This window comes from Dunckerocampus dactyliophorus, chromosome 5, assembly GCF_027744805.1.
Source record: "Dunckerocampus dactyliophorus isolate RoL2022-P2 chromosome 5, RoL_Ddac_1.1, whole genome shotgun sequence".
Taxonomy (NCBI): domain Eukaryota; kingdom Metazoa; phylum Chordata; class Actinopteri; order Syngnathiformes; family Syngnathidae; genus Dunckerocampus; species Dunckerocampus dactyliophorus.
In genome coordinates this window covers 19,595,931-19,620,879 of record NC_072823.1, presented here as the reverse complement: position 1 = coordinate 19,620,879, position 24,949 = coordinate 19,595,931, and the positions used below count along the sequence as shown (strand labels likewise).

At 40.2% G+C, this 24,949-nt stretch overlaps 1 protein-coding gene across 1 annotated transcript; it reads left to right on the top strand.

The window, feature by feature from the left end:
- The first annotated feature begins 12,697 nt into the window (after positions 1-12,697).
- ankrd34c (ankyrin repeat domain 34C) lies at positions 12,698-16,999 on the top strand. Its single transcript, XM_054776570.1, has 2 exons — positions 12,698-13,128; positions 13,645-16,999. The coding sequence occupies exon 2, from the start codon at positions 13,687-13,689 to the stop codon at positions 15,262-15,264; it is 1,578 nt and encodes a 525-aa protein (XP_054632545.1). The 5' UTR covers positions 12,698-13,128; positions 13,645-13,686; the 3' UTR covers positions 15,265-16,999.
- Positions 17,000-24,949: the final 7,950 nt, after the last annotated feature.

Below are 24,949 nucleotides of genomic sequence, written 5' to 3'. Positions count from 1 at the left end.
GGTGACTTTGCGAGAATCTGTGCATTCGCAACATCACAAAATCCTGGAGCGTCTGTCTAGTATAGTGGAGGCCTTTACCTTTTTATCGGGGTTGACCATTTCCTCTCACAACATCTCAACTGAGGTATTTTAGAAATACAATTAGATGGAACCAGGAACTCAACATGACTTCTTACGTACAGTATTTATTTGGCGCACACCCCCTCCATCTGTTGCTGTACCAAGACACACATGCACACACACACACACACAGCAGTACAACTGCTGAGGTGTAGCACATCTTAAGCCAAGCCACATCGATCTTCAGTCAAAATGGCTGCTGCATGCGTTCCTACAGCATATAAAACAATAGAACCATGTGATATCTCCCAACTAATCAGAGAAAATAATGATATGATGAATATTAAGTATATATACAGTATATATATATTATACTGACATATTGGTGAAAAAAATATGTGTATGGTTTTTTTTTAATTCAGTTAATTAATGTACTGTAGGCTACGATAATAATGTTCTGCAGGTTTCTTCTTAGATAATCACAACCTATGTGTAAAATAAAAAAAAATATTCCAAGTATTTCAATGAGCATATTGTTTTTAATTATTAAGAGTTGGCAGTGATGTGTAAAGAATTGCATCTACTGAGACTTGTAATATTTACAGTAAATTATTTAGCTACATTAGTTAAGTTAAGTTAAAAATGAACACATGCTACACAAAATAGCTGTTATTCCTAAATGGTAAATGCTATTGTTTTTTCAAAGCTCTTAAATTAAAGCTGACCATCTACACTTTAATCAGCTTTTGATTGTTTTATATTAAATCTATTCTGGTGGTCTTTATAAGCAAAATTGTAAATAAATAAATAAATAAAAATGGCAAAAATGTGATATTTGTGGGGCTAAGTGATGCATCACTTTCTCCCCCGTGAGGGTGAAGCAGGGCTCTTGTTTAACTTCACACTGTGCACCTAGCAAGTCTTTGGCGAGAGAGATAGAATAGCAACTCGGAAAACATCTCACCGCCCAATATTTAGCTCCCAGAATGTGTCTAAACATGTGGAGGCAACCAAAGGAGAGCAAATATTGACCTTAAATCGATCAAGCAGCCAGAAAGTGACTGCAAATGAATGGTAATGATTTTTCTCTGTCTGCTGCATGTGTAACTAACATATTCATCAACAGCAATCCTTGCAAGGGGAAACATCAGCATGCTCATTTTATTCCTCAAGAGCAAAAAAAAAAAATAAATCAATTAAAGCACCTTTAACAGTGAGGCATGATTGAACACTAATGACGGTTTCAATAGTTCAGAGTGGTTCTCAGCATTTACCCTTCCCCTTCTTAAATCTGCATTGTCCTTATCTGTAGATCCATCAGTGGATTGATCACCTCATCAAAGTGTAGCTTTGTGTAGCTCTAGGCCTTAAATACAGTAAGAGTGCGCGGAATTGTATTTAAGTCCTAGGCTACCAGCATTTATTAGTTCGCTGACGAAGCTCTTCGGATGAGGAGCGAAACGTCCAACACCTTCTTCACAGAAGTACAGATGACGTCTCAAGAAGCCTTTCCCTCGATGGAATGCTTCTTGTTTTCATTCCATAACATAATGTGTTGGTTTTGAGAGCTGCAACAATTTACATTCACATACTTTCACTGTACATTTCATTCGGCACACATAGAAAGTTTGATGAGATCCAATATAAAAAATGAAATGATGAAATCAACAATTTGAAAAAAATAATAATGCTCCATTTTGATCAACACCGTTGAGCAATTTCAACAATAATTTTGATGATTGTGATTTTACATTGTAGGTGCATACGCCTAGTGTACCTATAAACCATCGATCCAGACCTTCTACTTTGGGGTCAGAAGTAGACTTCTATTTCAAATTCTTATGTCTAACAATTGACGGCATATGAGTGCATTCACGCTTTTTTTAAAGTGAGTGTGGCTGGAAGTTAAATGTACTATTCTGGTTTGATTGAATGCCAGACAAGCGTGTCGTACTTGGGGAGAGGTGTTCTCCCAGCGGGATGCAGAGTGCTGCGAGGCAAAGATAACTCGGATTCTTATCACCATGTGCTCAGTGAGGTATAGGAAGAGGCGTCCAGGATCTCCCGGGGGGGGAACTCCTCCACGGATCTCAGCCAAGGAGGCCTCTCGGGTGCGTGGATTAATTTTCTGTACCTTTTTAAATGAAGGCTCTCTGTTTTTAATGAAGTATTTTTTTCTGTCATTCATACCAGCCAGCAGGCTCGCCATTATATTACATTATTGTGATGGTGATTGCGTATTGAAAACAGGATGAAAACGTAACCTCCTCTTGGAAATTCTGCACAAACAGAAACACACACACCTTCCCAATCTGGAGTAGATGCAAGTGTATGTGAGCGATCCATCGCAAGTGATACTATGATGATAACAGGATGCTGAGTTACCCCAAAATACGAGTCAGCTTACATTTTTGCCGTCTTTTACCATCGTCATCGTTTGGGAAGGAAGTGTTGCAAAAAGCCACCAAAAAAAGCCCAACACACACGACATGCAGACAAGGCATTCGTCATCTAGCAGATGTGTGGAGATGGTTTATTATCATGTTGGAAAACTGCTGTGCTGCCATTTCCCATGTGAGGGGATCATGCTTAATAATGCTCAATACTGTCATAGTACATGTTGGAGTTCATGTTTCCCTCAATGAACCAGAGTGCCTCAGTGCTGGCAGCACTCATGCAGTCCCAGGCCATGACACTACCACTATCATGCTTGACTCTAGGCAAGACACAATTGTCTTTGTACTCACTTGTGTTGCCAGCTATTTTGACAATTTAGGACTAGATCATTAGACTACTACGACTAGAATACTGTCTTGAGATCAGGGATGTGCGGTGAGGTTCACAGCTGGTGAGGCACTGACTCCTTTGGAGATTTTTTTAATTTTATTTTAACACAGGTTGCTTATGAAAATGATAACCAAAAAAAAGGACATCGACTGTTGTCTCCTACAGAGGGAGTGCGAGAGAGAGAGAGGACTCATCTTGCCGGGCCCTCAGCTCATCCCATCCTGTTTGGTCCCGTCATGTCTGATTCTCCAGATGAGCGCTGACATCCTCGAGGGTGGACATGACCGATTTGACGTCAGAGCCAGCGCCGACAACAGACACAGAAATAGCTCTTTCTCCCCACCTCCACTACCAGCGCCACCTTGTGCTGCAGAGGAGGTGTATTCCGGTCAGCATGTCTCATGGTGTCAAAGACGTCATCGTCGCAAGGGTGTGAACCGTGAGCACAGCAAAGTTCTCTCACTCGCTGTCAAAACGTCCACTCATCAGGGCCGCCATGTACCCACATACTCTGACAGCAGGCCCAAACTTCTCACGGAGACAACACAGCAGATGAGGCACCTCATTGTGAAACACTGCTCAAATGTAGCCGATGGCAACATTTTGCCTATGAATTACATTGGGAGTGAGGATATTACCCTCAACACATACTGGTTATGTTTCTTTGATAGTTGGCAGGGTTACACAACTACATGAATAAAAACAAGAATTTAACATTGATTGATTGATTTATTGATTTTATTGATTCTTTTTTTCCTCACATTCTTTCGCTTCAGTATACCTCTCATATCACAATTCCAAATGTCCAAAAGGAGCAGGAAGAAGCAGAGCTTATTCAATCCTACCCCCTTTTTGTTTCACATCCGATAGCTAATACAACTCACAATTACTAATGTGCTGATACATTTGTTCATTTCCCATTCAACATGGTCCCTTTACTAGTTCTGAGAAACATGAGAACATGGTAAAGCAATATAACAATGCTTTACCATAACCACGCCAAATTAGCATCTGCAAACTGGGATACAGTAATCTCCCATATTACAAACACCAAATGTTGGCAGCTATGCAAAACCCATTAAGTAATTCTTTACACACTATTACGCTTTCTATGCAATGACAGGATTTTAGACTTAATGTAAAGTTAATATTGTGAGATAGGATGTCATATATTACATATATTACATTTTCCTTAATTTCTCTTTAATTTATCATTTACAAAGAGTCGTTCCACGCTGAAAAAACACAAAAAAAATGTGTACGTTGTGAATAAAGTTGGAAATTTTTCAAGTATAGAGTTGTAATAATGCAAAAAAATCTAAAAGAAAATATGACGAGAATATGCAAAAATACTGTAATGAAAATAATAACAACTGAAATAAAAAGTCATAATATTGCAAGATCAAATTTTCATTCATTTGCTTAAATGACGTGGTGTCTTTGAACACAACCCATCATGTCTCATAACACGGCTGAAGTGTAATTAAAATGTTCTGCAACTATTAAAGAGACTCGTGTTCAACATATAGAGCCGCACGGTGGCGTAGTGGTTAGCATGTTGCCCACACAGTCAGGAGATCGGGAAGACCTGGGTTCGAATCTCCGTTCAGCATCTCTATGTGGAGTTTGAATAGTAGTTTACATGTTCCCCCCGTGGCGACTCTAAATTGTCCATAGGTATGAATGTGAGTGTGAATGGTTGTTTGTCTATATGGCAACCAGTCCAGGTTGTACCCTGCCTCTCGCACAAAGTCAGCTGGGATAGGCTCCAGCATACCCGCAACCCAAGTGACGCATAAAAGATGGATGGGTGTTAGGCAAATAGATTTTCAAAAATGTGTGATTTCAATTTCAGTTCATCTGTTAATAAATATAAATGTACACAATCCTGTCCTGTCATTTTTCTTTCTGTTAATAAGTATAATACGGTAAAAAGGAGCATATTTCAGACATAGTTACAAATGTGGATTAATCATGATTAATTAATTTAAAAACTGTGATTAATCTGATTACAAATTGTAATCATTTTACAGCCCTAGAAAAAAAAGCTGAATTTTTGAATATTTTTTTCATACTATTACAAAAATGAATTAACTGTATCACAATGGCAAATGTCAAAATTCCCTAATGAAACAGAAGTCCAAAATTAGGCTTCCAATCCTGATTAAGTTGTAGATAATTGAGACTCCTAGATTTTTAGAGATGAATCAGAACATAATAACCTGTCCCGCTTCATTAGGAGAAACTCAAAACAAAATCAACACATGGGTCATCAAAGTACCCACGCTTCAAAACGCGTAAAAAACTCCTTAATAGATATGCACAAATCTCCTTGGATACAGCCAACACACAAACAATGATCGCCAGGGGAAAATGCTTCCCTCTATAACGTTGGCCTTGACTACTGCCTGAGCAGGGCAGGTGTTTTTTTGCTGTGAGAAATGTGACCAAAAAAAGCAAAGAGACAGACAATGAGAAAGTATAAAAAGATAAGGGTCCCTGTCATTGTGCTTTTAATGAGAAGATAAAGAGTCTAAACAGGCTTATGTGAGCTGTACTGATGTATACAAGGAGGGAGGCATGTGGCGCAGTCCGGTGCAATGCTGCAGCAAGAGTTCGTGCCAGTTCAACGCTGTCGTAGCCCACACGTTCTCTTGCTACAGTCGCAGAGACACCAAAATGCCAGGAGAATGTCAAAGCCGGTCTTTTAAAGAGACAGAGGAAGGAGCATACACACGAACCACTCCAAAAGGAAAATCCGCCTCCTCTGAGTGCAAATGCAAATCATTTTTTCCCCCAGATATAACATTTAAGCTAGTGTTCTGTTTATAAACAACAATTCATATTACACCAGTCGAGGGTGTAATATGAGGGTGTAAGCGCAAGTGCAGCACGGAGGTTGTGTTTTTAATGTTGTTTATTTGTTTGTGTTCAAAATAACTTGAAAAGTTATGAAAGGATTTGGATGCAATTTTCAGGCATTGTCTGAAATTTTTGGTCCTCTTTTGCATCATCATTTTCATCTTTTCTGTATCGGTAATGTTTGATAGAAAATGCTAACTGGACATAACACATGTACTGAATGAACGCTATGTGGCTACAGTATTTTGACAGACATAATATTACTGGTACTCAGGTTATGTACACAACTACTGACGAATTATGTGTAATTATCTTTATTGCCATATTGAATTGAACTGTGAATTACTGTATTTGTTGATATCATCTACTTTGATTACCTGTAAACTTTGAAACTTTAAATGTGAAATACTAATAATTAGTATTTAGTACAGTGGTTTAAAAGTATAGCGGTTAGATTTTATATATGTATTATTATTTTATATGTTATTTTTATATTTAATATTTTATATATTATTATATATTAGGTTTTTTATATACAGTATGTTTTATCGTAACAGATAGACAGATCATGTTGGCTTGCATGCTGAAAAAGTGCATGCACCCTGATATACATGTACAATGTATAGTCATATTTATCAACACAATAAATATATATTTTCTATACACTAAGTCCCCAACCAACGAACACAATTGGTTCCAGACGACCGTTCTTAAGACAATTTGTTCTTAAGTCGAAAAAAAATGTAATATTACCAATGATATAGGTAGGTATACATATATACAGGGTCAGGCAAAATGATCTGACACATTTGTAGGTTAAATAAAAGGCAAATAAAGTAAAGAAACAAGAAAGTGTTTTTATTTTCAAAAAGAACATATAATGCCATTCTGTTTCATTATGTTTTAAAAATTAAATCAGTCAAATGGGATCCATTATTGTCCACACACTCAATGCAGATCTAGTAGCTCTGAAGTTGGTAACCCAGAACAAGATCGTGTTTGGAGCTGGTACGGGATCATGTCTACCAAGATTGAAGTGCGAACGGATCGCTCGTTGTGTTGCAGTTACAGATTTGTTTGTTTTGATAAACGTTTCCACAATGAAAGCACGATGCTCACCAGTGGCATGGCATGGCAGCAACTGAAAAAGAAACGAAAAACAATGGCATTATAAAGAAACAAAGCAAAATGGCATTATATGAAAAAAATCAGATTATATGTACTTTTCGAAAATAAAAACACTTTTTTGTTTCTTTACTTTATTTGCCTTTTATTTAACCTACAAATGTGTCAGATCATTTTGCCTGGCCCTGTAATACAGTATATGTGTATGTATGTACTGTAAATATGAGTTTGGATGCAGTAGTAATATTAAACGAGGATAATTAATGAAAAAAACAATAATAATAAAAGTGATATAATAATACGTAATGATAAATGTTATTTACCTTTGAAGAGGAGTGGTGGAGCATACGTCGTTGTGGTGGAGGAGGAGGAGTTATTGAAACAGGACAAATGGTCGTGGTCGTTAGACTCTTCTAAAAGAGGTAGTGTTCTGTGGGTGGTGTAGAATTAAGCAGTCCTATTAACTCTTCATAAACTTTAATCACAGGCTCTGTCCGGGTTGTATCATACAACTACAATTTCGCTTTCCATTTAGCTTTCTCTCCCCAGCGTCTTACTCGACCTGTTGGTCCCATGAGCAGTGTCACAGTGCCCTCTACTGGTCAAGCATGTACAGTATAAATACTGATGTCGTTACTACAAGGCAAAATACATGAAAATATAAACCAGTCAGCTTGCGTTCGTATCTCTGAATGTTCGCTAATCGGATGTTCGTAAGTTGGGGACCTAGTGTATTTATAGTAGGAGGTTGGTGTTTGGGACTTGGTCATTTTAAAAGTACCTCGCAGGCTGGAAAAGTGTGACCACCCCTGGATCATAGCAATACCTATAAAAGACAACTAGATGTCAGCCACATTCTCCAAACATCTAGTAGTCTAATAGTTTTACTTTATTTTAGTTGTATTATACAGTTTTGGCAGAAGTTGTACTATGGCAGTTAAGCATGTCACATGTTCGTATTTCTTCTCCATTACACGTCTGTCAGGCGTCTTCAAAGTAGTGAGTAGTTTTATTCTTATATTTGGCGTACCGTTGTGATGGCACTCCAAATCCAAACTGCGTTGTGTTGGTTTTTTTGTTTCCAACCATAAATAGGCTCAGCAGGGAACTGTAGCCTGTTGAGCAAAGAATAAATAAATAAAAAATCTCTCAATTCAGACTGAAGATGGAAGTTATATTTAGAAATGATGGGGAGAGAGGAGCAGCAGCTGCGATGCAAGATATCTGAAAATGGAAACTGCTCCCGGGGGTGACGCCACTTCTTCTCGCTGCTTTCATTGTTTATTTTGCCTTTAATATACAGCAGACAACAAGCATATCTCGGCCCAAAATCACATATGACATCACTCCCGCATCCGCGTCCAAGAACGGCTGCCTAATCCGTAATTTACCACAGCTGTGATCATTTCCTATGGAGGTTGTGCGGGAGCTGGAGCCTATCCCAGCTGACTTTTGCGTGAGGGGAGGAGGAGTACACCCTGGACTGGTCACCAACCACTCACATGCACGTGCAGAGTGAGAATCGATTCCAAAAAAATAGCAACCGTAGTTGTTCCAGCAGTTTCTGCAATCAGCAGTGTGTGCTCCGACAATAACAAGGCAGGGTGCCATTTTTACTTAATGTTTTGTCTCTCTGTATGTTTGTTAGCGGACTATTTTCTGGTTCATGAGCAATGACATAAACTGCCATTTGCATTCTGGGACTAGGGGCAAAATCCCATAGTGACTCAAAAGTACAGTTTTTTTTTTTTATCCAAAGCATCAAATTTAATGGGTGTCCCCCTCTGATGTGCGGTGAGGTTCATGGCTGGTGAGGCACTGACTCCTGTGGAGTTTTCTTATGTAATACAGGTTGCTCATTAAGAGGATAACGAGAAACAGAAAACAATAATTCACTTTGGTTCAAAAAATCTCTTCTGTTTTCAAATACTTAATCCCATTTATTTACTTTTTTTTATTAAGAGAAAAACATTAATGTTCTTACCTTTTTTCTGTATATGAACTACATGCACCCTATTCTTCCCCACGAAACGTTCTGATACTTAGTTGCTCACCTCCTGGTGAGCTTGGGTATAGAATCCTCCATCATCAGTCAGACTTTATGGAAGGACGGCAGTGACAAGCACCTTCGAGCTCACGCACACCCCCACCCCTCAGGATGAAGCAAGTGCAAGTGCATTGGTATGTATTTTATTGTCCAATTAGCCAGAGTAATGATGTCACATTTACATACACAGGTTGTAGAAAGTCATGGTGTACAATAAATGTTTCTGCAACATTATATTATTGGTGACATGCTGACAAACATAAACTCGCAGGCTCCATGATCCAACTCAGTGCACCCACTGAGTGCAGGCAGGGCTTGTGCAAGCCGAGAAGAGACGCTCGCGGCAGCCTCATCTTAGGTTTCCTCTCCGTATATGATCAGGAAATGTGCAAATTCAGTGATTTTTACTTAGGAAAATGTTTGGAATCATACAGAAAATACATTTATAATACAGTTCAATGGACAAATATTAATACTTCTTTTACGTTATCATTAATTGTTTTTGTTTTTTTTCATTTTTCATGCTGACTGCACATCACTGGTGTCACCCCTTTACAAATTATTGTGAAAATCTGTTGAGTAGTTTTAGCATAATCACACTAACAAACAAAAGTAAAGCAACCAATGGACCCTCTAATGTTGAACAAATTTTTGAATGATGATCAGTCTATTGTTTGTTGAGATTCTGAATATAAAATATGAAATAATCTGTTGCTGGTTCAAACTGTAGCCATCATGCACCCTTTATTAACTGCACAGGCAATTTTATACACAAATGTTATATTGTTACACACACACACACACACACACACACATTTATATACACGTAATACACATGTATATATACCTGAATGTATATAGTGAGGATAATCGGCATAGAAAATATATATGAGTTTTTAACAAAAATAAAATAAATTAAAGTCAAATGCCATGAAAGCCTTTTGCAGTCCTGGTGGAATGTGTCTGATTTACCTGTTCCTTGCAGGGGCTGAGAACATCACTGTTCTCATTAGAAACTGCGTTCTGTGCTGTCTCATAGCAACCTAAAAATAGAAATGTCCCTATTAGGTTGTGATGGCAGCTACAAGTTTTGGCCTCTTTAATAATTGTGCGGTAAATACACATAAGGTGTGGGATGTTTTGGCTCTGATTTCAGCGAGCAGTTGAAACCTGTCGATTTGGAGTTGTGACAGTCTCATTTGGTTTACAGTAGGCATTATGGACACGGTGGAGATATGAAACTGTATTTAAGCATCACAAGAATTGTGATGAAAAAAGTGAAATTTTGTTACACCTTATTTTTATTTTCATTTTAGTGTTCAACCAAAGTTTTCTGGAAAAAATACTCAAAAAATCTAACAAAACTTGAAGATTTAAACAATCATCAGGAAAATCCAGTGTGACTTCAGCTCTGTGAACATCTAATTGACTTTTTGTGCCGCCCCGGAATGTGGATCATTGATGGCAAAGATGGAAAATGTGACAATAACCACAGAACCAGAAATGGACCTTACTACAACATATGAAAGGCTCAGCTCTTCAATACACGAGCTGTCATGACCAATACAAATAATTACAGTATATATCAGCTGCGTACAAAAATTATATCTACTATAAATACGCTACACCAGTAGTCCCCAACCTTTTTTGACCCACGGACCAGCTTGTGTTCCCACAAATCTCCCGCGGACCGGGGGGTCGTACATTATAGCGATCTAATTTATCTTATTTATTATGTATTGTGTAAAACTAACACATGAATAACATCAAATTAAAAGCACAAAATGAATGCCGACCCACCATCCACCAGTTCAAGTTCCAGCCAAGTTTTTCTAGAGAGATTATTACATCGCTGTTTGACGTGTATGTATGTACTTTATTTATCCCACAGCGGGGAAATTTACTTGTTACAGCAGCAAGCAAGCAAGACAAGTAAAGAGAACAGTGTAAAGAAAGCATAGTGTCTACAACATGGTTCAGGTGGTGCAGGTGTTGTAGAGCCTGTGTGTAGAGAGTGTGTGGTAAAGGCAGTGTGCTAGCATGAATTAACTTGAGACTAATGTACACATTAGCACTCAATAAGTCATCAAAACTTACCTTTATGCATTCCCACATAGTATCAGCATTTGACACCAAATATGAGGTGAAAGAAAAATGATAAAAATACAGTAGTAGTCTATCTGTGCGGCATGAGAGAAAGTTAGCACACGCACAATGGACATGCGTCAAGTGAGACAATGTAACAGAGAGAATCCGGCCACTTTTCAAAATAAAACATTAAAAAATGAAATAATGGAAATTATTTTTTCTTTCTGCGTGGTCCGGTACCAAATGACCCACGGCCCGGGGGTTGGGGACCACTGCGCTACACCCTACAACAACATGATTTCCTGCAACACCCAAAAAATGGCACTAGGAGGCTGTCTTGCTCTGCAAACATTACCCTGTTCCCTCTACATTCTGCCTGGCTTCAGAGGGTGTGTCCGTGGTTAACTTCTTTATACACTTGTATGGCAGTTAAGAATGTTAAAATGTTAAACTGGACCCACTTGGACCTCCCCCCAATGTTGCTGTACTGCCTCAACAGTCAAGGGTTTTAGGATGGAGGTAGTTGGACTCTGGAACAGATTATTTCTATTCCCATGACAGTGGAAGTCAAATTCCCCAAATGTTGAACAATTTGGAGTTCAACCAAATGTCATGTGTGACTTCAAGAAAACCCCTTGAGACTTCAGCACAGTGAGTAACTAATGGATTAACTCCACAAGTATGGTTTGATTTGGTTTGTGTGTGTGTGTGTTTTTTTTATGCCATTGCAGAAGGGTATCATTGATGGCAAAGACAAAGTGTGAAGACAACCATAGAACCAGAAATTGAATTTACGGCTTGCATGACAGTTAAGAATGTTGAAATGTCAAATGTTGTGCCCGTGGTAACATCCTGCACTCCACCCCCAATGCTACCACACTGCCTGTACAGTTAAGGGTTTTATGATGGTTACAGTTTGACTCTGGAGCCAATTCTTTCACTTTCCATTCCCGCAATATCAACAGTCAAACAATATGTAGTTCAACCTGATTTTCCTGGACAAATATAAATAAAAGTCCAACAAAACTTGGAGTTGAAAACATCATTACAGCTGGCATCATGTGAATGCTCAGGAAAACCTGTTAAAACTTGACTCGAGTGCCATTGATGACAAAGATGAAAAATGTGATGGTAACCATGAAACTAGACATTTAAAATGCTCATGTACACGTATTATACACTACAAAATACTTATACCAGCAGTATTGCTCCAATATGTAGGGTCAGTCATTTTACTTAATTTTCTATTTTTACAGTAATTCATTTCTTTTTACATTTTCATGACAATTGAGAATGCTCCTTAACAACGTTGTCCATTGTACAGTTAAATAACACTTTATGGTGGTGAGAGCTTAATCCCAGTACAGATTAATTCAATTTGCATTATTTCCTATGTGGAAAATAGCAGTGAACAATTTCAAAACGCAATGTTTTGCCCCATAAAAGGCAACATCACACTGTGTGTACTATTGCAGCATTTGCCATTGTACTGTCACTATAATATTATAGAAAACTGTGTATGTTCTAGTGAAAATGCTCTACAATTCCATTTAGTTCATCAGTGAGTTAACAACAGAATAATAGATCATTTGTCATCCTCATTTACATGATGTGTAGGCTTACATGCCCACTGCTTTCATTTACAAATCGCCTCCCCTTTTTTGTGAATTTAGTACAATAAAACACACACACACGCACACACGCGCACGCACGCACGTTCATTTCCATGTCAACACTGCTTCTGTCTGTATGTGTGTGTGCCCGGTGGATGTGAGGCGTGTGCACAGAGGTTCTCATCAGTCGCACATTTATTTTGGTCCTCTCTGACGTCAAGAGCGCACACGTTTTCATTCAACAGGCTAAGAAAGTAGTTATTTATAACCCGCAGCGTCTCCAGGTTGTGCTCCTTGAGTGCACGCAGAACAGGAATCCAATCCTCTGCGTCTGGAGGACAAAAGCCAGGTGCGCCCATGTGCGTCCCGGTACCAAAGAGGTTCGGCGTTACCTGCCACCACCAACACAAACAGGACGCGTCGATGGCGCACAAATAATCGGCGAAAATACGCCGTGAACTTTCTGTTTTGAGCCATCCCTTCTCTGCTGATTTCTCCATCGTGTGACAGGCTGTTTTGAGCATGGGAAGCCTGTCCTCTGACCAGGTAAGACCATTTACACACATTTATATTAATTTATATTAATTAATTTTAATATGAAGGGCAAAGCAGTTTTGCATATACTGGATTGCGCCAACTAACAAACACAATGGTATCGCTTTACCCATATACCACTCATGTGTTTTTGTTAAATGAAAATTTAGGCATCAAAAATCTGTGATGGGGTTCTTATTTGTGGCCAAGTTATCGATATTTATAACAGTCTTATGCTGGTATTTCACTAGCTGTATTTCTGCACTGTTTTTTAACTGCCATATTAATAGAATTACATAGATGGCACTGTCATTGTCGGTGTCTTTGTACACTTTTATGTTAGTGATTGTTCCCATGGGTGACTCAATTAAAAGACACCATTGTAGAGTACACTTGCAATTAATAAAGATTAATGCTATTAAGCCTTAAGATTGCAATGGTGTAACACACTGCCACCTGCTGGTGATGTCTCAGCATTTTTGGAAAAGTAAGCTGAAATACTTAATGTAATAATGTTCTTCCTCGAAGGGCTGCAAGCTGTAAAGTCCAAACACAGAAGAAAAGTTGGCGATGGCGGATATCCTGGAGCTGCGCACTGATGGGAATTCTCTCCTGAAAGCGGTATGGCTCCGCCGTCTAAGGCTCACCAGACTCCTCCTGGAGGGCGGCGCGTACATCAACGAGAGCAATGAACGTGGGGAGACGCCTCTCATGGTGGCCTGCATGTCCACGCACAGTGACCAGCAGAGTGTCAGCAAATCCAAGCTGGTCAAGTATCTGCTGGACAACCAGGCCGACCCTAATATACAAGACAAGGGAGGCAGGACCGCCTTGATGCACGCCTGTATTCATGAGGCTGGACACGAGGTGGTGGACCACCTGCTGAGCAATGGTGCTGATCCTAGTTTGGAGGACAGGAGCGGGGCCTCTGCACTTGTGTACGCCATCAACACGGATGAAAAGCAGACACTAAAGCTTCTCTTGGATGCTTGCAAAGCAAAAGGCAAGGAGGTGATAATCATCACCACAGACAAGTCGGCGTCTGGCACCAAAACCACCAAACAATACCTGAATGTCCCTCCATCTCCTGAGCTGGTTGACAGGTCCTCTCCAGTGTACTGCACCTCTCCTTCTGATATCGACGTGGCGGCATCTCCCACGCTCAAGCAGGAGCAACAAAACACTGTTTTCAGCTTCCAGACCAAGCTGAAAACCTCCTGCTCAGCCAACAAACTGGCCAATGGACCCACATCTCCCACACGGCGGCCCACAAGCCACAAGCGAGCACGTTTACCTCAGCTGAAGCGCCTGCAGTCGGAACCGTGGGGGCTCATTGCGCCCTCCGTGCTGGCTGAACGGGCGAACAGCCACGAAGAGACTAAGAAGGCCAGCTCGGATGAAGATGTGGTGGCAGGTGTGAACGGCTTGACGCTAAGCAAGAGGGCAGCTTTGTCTCGACAGAACAGCGTGGACGGCAAAGATGGTGTTTTCCCGTTGGTGATAGGCGAGCAAGCCATCAAGATGACCGCCTCGCTGTCGGTTCCCCCGACCTGTGAGAGATCTCTGAGTCAGCACCAGCCTCTTGCGCGACGGAGCACCGTGCCCACCGAACAGGAGGGCAGCAACAGTGGGCACGCCAGTCTCAGAGACACCGTGCACAGGAGACGACTTGGGAACGACCATTACGACTCTGACTCCCAGCTCTACTCTGACTCTATCATGGTGGACTCCCCCAAGGTCCCATTGGAGCGAAGGAAACTGAACACCTCCCCTCTGGCCATGCTGACCAGCTCCAGAGAGTCACTAGATAGCAACACCAGCACATCCTCTCCGAGCACCGCACGTCGGCGTGTACCGGGTCTGCTGGAGAGGAGAGGCTCTGGCACCTTGCTCCTTGATCACATCTCCCACACCAGGCCAGGCCATCTTCCCCCTCTCAACGTCAACCCCAACCCTCCCATCCCCGACATTGGCGCCAGTAGCAAGCCTTCGTCGCCTCTGGCCAGCGGGATTCGATCCATAGCGCCGGCAGCGCCAAACACACCAAAGAGAGGCGGGCTGAAGTGCAAGAAGAAGCTTGTGAGAAGACATTCTATGCAAGTGGAGCAAATGAAGCAGCTTTCTGACTTCGAGGAGCTGGCTCATTAGTGACTGGTGGTGTTTATGCAGCATATTTTACGTTAACTGCCTAACATTGTCAACAATTACATAGATGTTGATTCAATTTCAAACTGAGCAATATAGATAGATGTCCTCTTTGTGTCGCTTCCCACCTTGAGGATTATTTTTGCCATGTCTGCTTTAAATGTATTACACTTTTGAATGTAAACGCCAAATTGTGGTAATAGAAGGATCTCTCCTACATGCTACCTCCCTCACATTCCGCAAACATTTTTCATGACATTATATCTTCTGAAAGAAATTAAACTTGGATAGACTATAGAGTAGTCAGGGTACAGTTTGTATAGCAGTAGTGGTTGACTATCCGCTGAAAATCATTCATCACGCAGCCGTTATTGTCTAAATAGCTGGTTACACGAGTGCGCGCCAAGATAACTGTGTCTTGCCTACAGTCAAGCATGGTGGTGGTAGCATCATTGTCTGGGGCTTCATGAGTGCTGCCAGCACTGTGGAGCTGCACTTCATTGAGGGAGACAGGAATTTCAACATGTAATGAAGCAGAGCATGATCCTCTCCCATGGAAAACTAGGCCGCATGGCAGTCTTCCAACATGATAACAAGCCCCAAAACACCTCCAAGATGAAAAGTGCCATGATGAGGAAGCTGAAGGAGTGGCCAATTACGTCTCCTCCACACCTGAACCCAACTGAGCACCTGTGAGACATTGTCAAGTGGAAGGAAGGAAAGTGGAGGAGCGAAAGGTGGCTAACATCCGCCAGCTCCACCAGCGATGTCATCGTAAACAAGTGGAAGACACAATTTGTGCAGCTGTGGTGAATTCCATGCCCAAAAGGACTAAGGCAGTACTAGATAACAGTGGTGCTCACACTAAATATCAACTCTTCAGACACAATTTGCACATGTTCACTGTAAGGTGTACTCACCTGGATTGTGAGCTATTTAGTCAATTATTATGGCTTTATTATGGTGCGGATTCATTTTCAGTGGATAGTAAATCTATACTGCAATGCAAGCTGCACATTGACTATTCTAAAGTACACTACCAGTAAAGCTTGAACACACTTTCCCATTCAATAGCATGAGGAAGTGTGTCCAAACTTGTAGTGTATATCCAAGTTTAATTTCTATAGTATTGTCCCTTGAGAAGAGATAATAAATGGTTGCTGTAATGTGATGGCTGTACTCCCTTTTTTGAGATATTGTAGGGACCATGCCGGGTCCATTTGTAGCCAAGAGGCCATTTGTGTGTACTTTGTGCATTATGTAATTAGCACTAACGGCGGGCTCGCTTTGGGTGAGCTGACATGTAGCGTTGACGTTGGAAGTTTGACTGTTTGTAGCAAAATTGTGCAAAGTGCCTTCAAGATTAATGACATTAAAAAAAAAGAGTGGACGCATACATTTGATTTATTAAAAAATACATTTATTAACAAACAAGGATGTAACCAAAATGTTTCATTTCAATATTGTTGGTGAGTGAGTGAATAGTATGCCTTAAAAACAGATGATGATAATGAGGATGTGAAGAAAGATCAAAAAGGGGGACATATGTTGTCATTGTAACGATTACACAAACTTTCACAGCACTTGTAATATAAATGTCATTTCGTGCTTATGGCAATCAAAAAGTAAGATCATACAGCTTCCATGTTACTTCCCTGTGAAGCTTCTGTTTAAAGTAAAGAAATACCTGACATAGATAATCCATAGTATTTTTGCAAGTAGTTTGTTGTACATTCAGAATAAATGTCTTATCTCTTGTGAATGCCTGATTTATTTATTGCAAAAAATGCATTTGTGAAGATAATTAATGGTCGGAAGAGGTATTAATTGAACAATATAGTTTTATTATTGTGGCTGCGACTGCCTGGCAACCACTCCAGGCATAGAAAATAAGTGAATGCGGGGGTGTAGTTTGCACTGGTACTGTAACTGTAGAACCTCAGACTGAGAGTTGTTACTAACATTGTGGTTACCATACTAACTATTATAATGCCAGTAAATTGTACAGGTGTACCTAATGTTGTGGCCATTGACTGCATCTTGACAGAGCCTTATCACTTTCTAATGAGGAGACATGATAGTATGATCAATATGTTCTCTACATGATATGGACATCAATCAATTCAGAGGCGGCAACAAGAGTGATCCATCTGTGGGTGAAAAGGTTGCGAGTGGGCCTCTTGATAACAGTGCAAGGCAAGGTGTAAAAACAATGGTTTAAAGGAAAAAAAGCAGAGAGTTCAAGGTTGAAATAATTTCTTCAAAATAACAAAGCTCCCAGTGTGGATACATGTTTTTGTTTTGATACCTTATGATTTGAAAAGGGGCGATACTAGGGCTGGACGAATAATTGAAAAATAAACCGAAACCGACATTTAGAGTTTCTAATCGATATTAAACTGCTGTTTCTGTTATTTATTTATTTATTTTTCCTGTAGTTACAGGACAGGCCGCCGGGGGACACAAAGCGTCAAGGCTGCCAGAACACCGCCAGAAGAAGTAAACACGCAACACTATCCCATCCAGTCTGACTGCCAGTGTTGCCAACTTGGCGACTTTGTCACTAAATCTGGCGACATTCCAAACCCTCTTGGCAACATACTTTCTCAAAAGAGAATGGCGACAAATCTAGCAACTTTTTCTGGCATCGTTGGAGCGTTTTCTGGTATTTGGGGGTTTTAAAGTGAAAGCACGTATTGATATTCAGTTTCTGTTCTCACTGAGCAGCGAGGTCCTCCCCCCCAGAGCAGTCACAAGCCGTCAGTACACTGTCAGCTCTACGAGCGCATGGTGGAGCTATACGCATCCATGAATAACACATGCACGAGGCACGATGCCACCGGGTTGGATCTCGCCCTATTTTAAAGAGCGGGATCTAAAGGGATGGAGGCGAGATGTAATTATTACACTGTTACGACTTTGAGAGGTGCTGGCCGAGATAAAATATTTAAATGATTTTTATTTTGATGAAGTGATGGCCAATTTCAAATTAACAAATCAAGAATCAAGTTTATTTGTAGTTCTAAACCTAATTAAGGTGTTTTTACTCACTTTGTTGTCTCTCCTATGAGATTATGCTTTTTTCCTACAGCATCTGTTACATTATAGGAAAATTATATGCAAATAAGCTGATGACATCATCCAGTGTCTTTGAGTGACTTCTCGAACAGCCAATAGCTACTTTGCAACAGTGCTGACTGCTACACTACACAGAAATGTGGAGGAAGACTCAAACGGCGGCACATTCGAAAAGTCTATGGAGTCGACAGTACAAAGCGAGCGGCTTGTTCCCAAAAGGAATTCCGTGTCAGTTATTTGGACACACTTTGTCTTTGAAGGGTATGACGTCGACCAAAAAGTAGTAAAGCGCAAACACTGCATTAAAATAGTTTCTGTGTCCAAAGGTAGCACATCCAATCTTTTTCAACACTTGGAGCACAATCATGTTTCGGAATATGATCAGTGCATGGCACAAAAGAAGAGAGACAACTGATGAACGCCTGACGATTATTTTATTGTGTAAGTGTATATAGTTCTTTTTCTTGCAAGAAATACGTTTTTTTTTATTCTCCTTTTTAGGAAAATCAAGTGTGAATTTTTTTCCACAACATATTTTCATTCTAGCTGTGTTTTTTCAGTTCCATTGTTCCAATAAATAACCATAAATTGTTTGTCCGTGCATATTCATTTCACTTGTAAATTATACAATTATTTACAGAATACGTAATTGAGAGTTGTATAATCGTACATTAACTGAACTCCAGGTTGGAGGTTCAATTAATCGTGATTTGGATTTTTGCCAAAATCGCCTAACCCTAGGAGATACATAGATTTGCCTAGAATATAGTGACATTTAGTGGTGATATTGCGTATTGCAGCGGTTCACAAAACTAAGCATGTGTTCCGCTGCTGCAGTGCTTCACCCTCTTAACAGGACAGACCTGCACGTTGTATATAGCGAGTATGCCGACGCTGATGCGGCAGTCTGCTTATGCTTCATGACAAGCAAGAAAGAAGAATGAAGCGCGTTCCTCCCAGTTTAAAAACCCGGGCCCTTTTGCATGTTTGACACGTGATAAACACTACACTATGGAAACTGCTCTGTTAATTTGTCTTTTCATTGGACTGGCAAACCAGCCTTGGAGCAAAAAGACAGAGCCCTGCTGATGCATCTGCCATATAGGGGTACTGCAATCACTCACAGCAAATAATTTAAGGGTAACTGACACAATTCATAATATAAATAAAATACAAGAAGAAAATTATCCCAAAGTCAATCCTACTGCACAATCTCAACCCGGACCACATTTGTGTGCATAATAAAGACATGTCATTTTAATAATGCACTCCTGTTGTGAAAATTAACTACAGTGGTCACCTTGTATAAAATAAAGAATTAGAACGACTCCAAATAAGGGTGAAAATAGACCACATATTAAAAGAAAATATAGTAATAATGAACATATTTGAGTATGAGTACGCCCTAAGACTTATGCCTCGAAACTGCTAGAGCATTCCTCGTTGGTATAGTGCAGTGGTTCCCAAACATTTCACAGTCGCGTACCCCTTCAGTCATTTGACCTGAAGCCATGTACCCCCTGCATCCTGCACACTTAAATACTGAACATGATTAATGGTTAAGTAATTTTTACAGAAAGTAAGTAATTCTGGTTCAAAAATGTGTATTTTGCATGGTCAAATTTTGACAATTTTCACATAAGCAGTGTGCGTCCTACATCTTTTTTATTTCCTATTGGGATCCTTGCGTTTGAATGTGTTGAACTTGAGCTTCACTTTTGCAAGTATATTGCATATTAATTTGATAGCAAATTGAAAGGTAAAGTTTAGCACGATAAATCCGAAGTACAAAAATACAAACAACCAGCGATAAAGCCTCATTTTGGGGGACTCTCCACACTCTCATCCTGACACACACATATATTGACAGTTTTTCACAGTGCAGGGATTGGAACACCAATATAAATTCAATCTTCAAGATTAAACACTCTTAATACACAACATAATCATCACATTTACGAGTTGGTTCATATAAACGCACAGAACAATCAAGAACTTCATGCACAGTCTCCTTCCTTCTGTCTCCTCTGACTGTGCGCTGTGAGGTGTTTGTGCGCACTCGTAATTGTGACTGTTAGGCGCCAATTGTTTTTCATTTTTATTCAAGTACCCCCTATGACAATTGGCTTCCCCCTTGGGGTACGTGTACCCCAAATTTGGGAACCAAGGGTATAGTGGATTCCCGGATGGAGAACTATTTATCAGTGTCACATTTCATGAATGTTACAGTTATTATTCACAATCCCCAGAGGTGCGTGCAGAAGAGCTCTCTGATTGTGTAAAGGTAAAAAAGCAAGGTAGTAAGACCTTGTTTCCACCCAAGTCCTTTCTGCATATAAGCAAACATGATAACTACTACACAATGGAAACTGATATTGCTTGTTGGCCTCTTAACAGGACTGGCAAACCACCGCTCTGGAACCAACATGGGTGTGTTATAGACAGAGAACAACTAGTTTGCTTATATTTAATGAAAATCAAAAAATTTGTATTAAGCTCTTTCCATCCGGTTTAGGACCAGGTTGCTTTCACATGTGAGGTGAATGTGATGACACGATGAAAACCAGTGCAGGTCAGTACCCTGTTGACAGGGCCAGCAAACAACCTTTAAGAGACATGGCCATTATATTGGAAGAGAACGATAGTTGGCTTATCATAAATGACGAGCAAGAAAGAAATAAGAACCTATTTCCACCCAGTTTCAGCCGGGGACCTTTCTCGTGTGAAGTGAACACTTCACTATGAAAGCCACTAAAACCAGTGCAGGCCAACAAACTACCTTTAAGAGACATTATATTGGAGGAGAATAAAGAAAGTTTGCTTATATTTAATGATAAGCAAGAAATAAGTAAGAAGCTGTTTTCACACAGTTTCAGACTGGGGACCTTTCGTAGGTAAGGTGAACGTGATAACTAACCCCTAACTAAGGACATATCGACTGCCACTTAACAGGACAGACAAACAACAGACAAACGACAAAGAGACTTGGGAAGGAAGGACGATAGTCTGCCAATCTTTAATGACAAGCAAGAAAGAAGGAAAAAATTGTTTCCACCCAGTTTTCACATGGGAGGCAAACATGATAACCATTACAATATGGAAACCAACACAGGTCACTGGTGCTTTACAGGAATGGCAAGCCATTTTTAAGAGACATGGGCAATTTTATTGGGAGGGAACAACTACAGTTTGCTTATCATTAATGCCAAACAAGAAATAAATACAAAAGCGTTTCCACGCAGTGACTTTATACATGGTAGGCAAAAGTGACAACCACTATATTAAGGAAACCGAAGGAGGTCAACACACTCTTAGCCGAACCGGCAAACCATCTTTAAGAGACATGGGCGTAAAATTGGAAGACAACCACGATAGTTTGCCTATCTTAATGACAAGCAAGAAGTAAATAAGAAGCTGTTTCTACCTGGTTTTGAACCAGGGACCTTTTACACAAATATTATAACCACTACACTATAGAAACCAGCAAAGGTCAGCACCCTCTTAACAGGGCTGGCAAAGTACCTTTAACAGATATGGGTGTTATGATGTAGAAATTCGTGTGGAAGATCAGAATTTTTCTGGAACATTCACCTTATTTTATAATGCGAGTGTTGACAGGTATGATCATACTAACAGCATGGAGGTAGGACAAATTTAGCATTGAATTACAGTCCCATCTCTGACTAAGAAAATTAAAAGATGTCTCCGCTGCCGTTTGAGCAGACAAAGGGTAGCTCAGAGATGACATTAATAATAGTGATACACCCACGAAACGACTACTAGTACATGAATGTGTACTCAGAGGGCTGAAGGGCTGAACAAATGGCTTTTACAACTGAATTTTAAGATTCAGGATGTTAGGGAGAACTATCTCTGGAACATGTAAGGATCACTAAAAGCATAGGTGCTTTTAACTTATAGCTTTGACCTATATGACGTGATGTTTGAGACAAACTTTCAGTTGAGTGTCTGAGGTCAGTGTGTCAAGACTGTTTACTACTCATAGGTTAGAGATCACATCAGAGGACTATGCAATTAATGTCTGACCGCACAGTCTTGCCCTTTGATGCATTTCTTGGAATATAAAGCTGCCTTTGCTATATGACTGACTCCATAAACAAGCTAATCATTTAGCAGAAAATATTGTTGTTTGCTACAATGACGCCGTTACAGGCCCCTATTCTTAAATGACAAGTCTGAGGTGACCTGGCTGTTGGCTCACCACCTAGCCTGTCATGTGACAGCACTACACTGCACAGTGCACACTCAGTCCAACTATGGTAAGCAAACTTCCCGTGCTAAAATTAGAGAGCCCTCTGACAAGACATTTCAGCATTGGAAGGTTTGCTACACATGGGTTTGTATTTTGACCTTGATTCAAATTAAAGCAGTATTTTAAAAAAAGATACAGTGTAACCTCGGTTAGCGTCAGCCCTGGTTTTTTGGTTCACATTGAAAATTTATTCCACAATTTTCCCTTGGTTTGCATGCATTCTCCAGTTAGCGTACATGGTGGTGCACGTCTTGTCGTGTTCTTAATACATTGCATGAGTCCAACTGCGTTCCTAATGTATGTTTTTTTCACAAAACTTCCTTCTTAGCATCTGATTAGCTAGCTAAACAAAATGGCAACCGGAACCTGAAATTGCATCACCGTCTATGATGTCATTGTAATATGTATCACAACAGTTTTTTTAAACGCTAATAATGAGTTTAAAAACATTTAAAAAGTGGAAAGGAAAAATTGGCTTTTTGTCCACATGGTCATTTATTAACAAATATATTGCCCTACACAGCGGAAACAGAACCAATGTTGTAACAGCAGTAAGGAGCCAACTGGATGCTGACCAGTCATGATACTTCAAATGCAGCAGCTGCCATCTTGTGGAGTTTGTAAAAACTGCATCAGGAGGGGCGCCTTATGGGGGGAAAAGTCCACAATTCCCCAATAGTAGTGATGTGTGATTTTTTTTTTTTCACCGGGCCCAGAATTTCTGGCGGCACACCTGTCTACAGCCACAGTGGTTACATTTTTATGCCGTTATGTCTTTGAGTCTAAACTCTTGTATTGTATTTATATATTGTTAAATTGTTCACCGATATGTTTGTTGATATATTTTTTGTTGAAACTACCTTGGGCCCGTTTCACAAAACTGGGATAAGGGATTAACTGGGATATCTTGTTTAACTTGGCTCAATTTATCCATGATCCGGTTGCACAAAAGTGAGATAGTGGAAAGTGGGATGTTTTCTGACGTAAATTAGCATGGGGATTTATTCTGTGGAGTTAGCCTGCTCCAGACCAGGCTAAGATTCAGCATCTATTTAATCTCACCCTTTATTTCAGTCAGCAGTCACCACAAATGGAAACCAATAATTAATCCACTGCCCACGACACATTGCTATCACATTCAACTACTATCATTATTTCAACATTTGTCATTCATTTCAATCATTGTAGATAAATTATGGAACGGATTGAGCAAGGAACTCAAACAATGCACCAAGACGAGCGTTTGTTTTTATTTTCATTATTTATTTATTATTACACTGATTATTATATGTAATAATATTACATTAAATACAGGAAGTGAATAAAATGTTCGGCACAAGATTTGAAACGGATGGGGGGTAGGGTTAAATAAGCTTTGCTTCTTCCTACTCCTTTTGGACACGCAGAACTGTGAAATGATTTATGAGATGTTTTCAATTGTAACCTGCATGCATGTTCAAATAAAATTAAACCAAACCAAACCAATGATTTAAGATGATGTTGCAATCATTAGATCGTTTATTAGATGATCGTTTATTAGATGTTAATCGTGTTGGTTAACGTGGGTGTGTACTACATTACCCAGATGGCTTAGCGCTCGAAGGGAAACCGGAAATTTACATGCGGTGGAAGCTGCGAGCAAGTAATCGTCATGTGCGAAAACAGCAGAGTTCATAGTACTTCTGTACACCGCTGTTCCTGATTTGTTAAACAAGCGACAAACATAACATTCATTATTTGGATTTTAATTATGATAGTTTCAGCGCAGCAGGGAGTGCGTATTTGTGCACTACTCTCTTTGCCACGCTTTCTGTCGTTATTTTATGCCTAGGGGCAGTGTTGCCTTTTTTATTTGCTCTTTTGCATCCTCGTAAGCCACTAGGAGGATGTCCGCTTCGGTCGGGTGAAAGTACACCTCTCTCGTTGCCATGGTGAATCGGTGAGTGTGAGTGACTGTGAGCGATAGCGGGGTCTATTTAAAGAAGCCGCATACGTGCACTGATCCGGGATTGGTTTCACCTGGTTTGATTAATCCATGTCAATTCATCCTGGCTTGGGTTTTGTGCAACCAATTATGCCGAGATGCTCTTGTTTTGGGTGGGTTGAGCTCAGCTCAGTTATTTAGCCTGGATATCTGAATCCTACTTTCGGATCCATACCAATATTTGCAGTATCGCCCACCCCTGATAAAGATTAGAATACACAGCTGTATCTCAGGTACCCCATCAACTCGTCCTCCTCTTCTCTGGTCATGTGCGACTGACGTGGTACTCGGCGCGTCCCACCGGAGAGGGCAAAGGGGGCGGTGCTACAGCTAACTATATTGCAGTGTGGCTC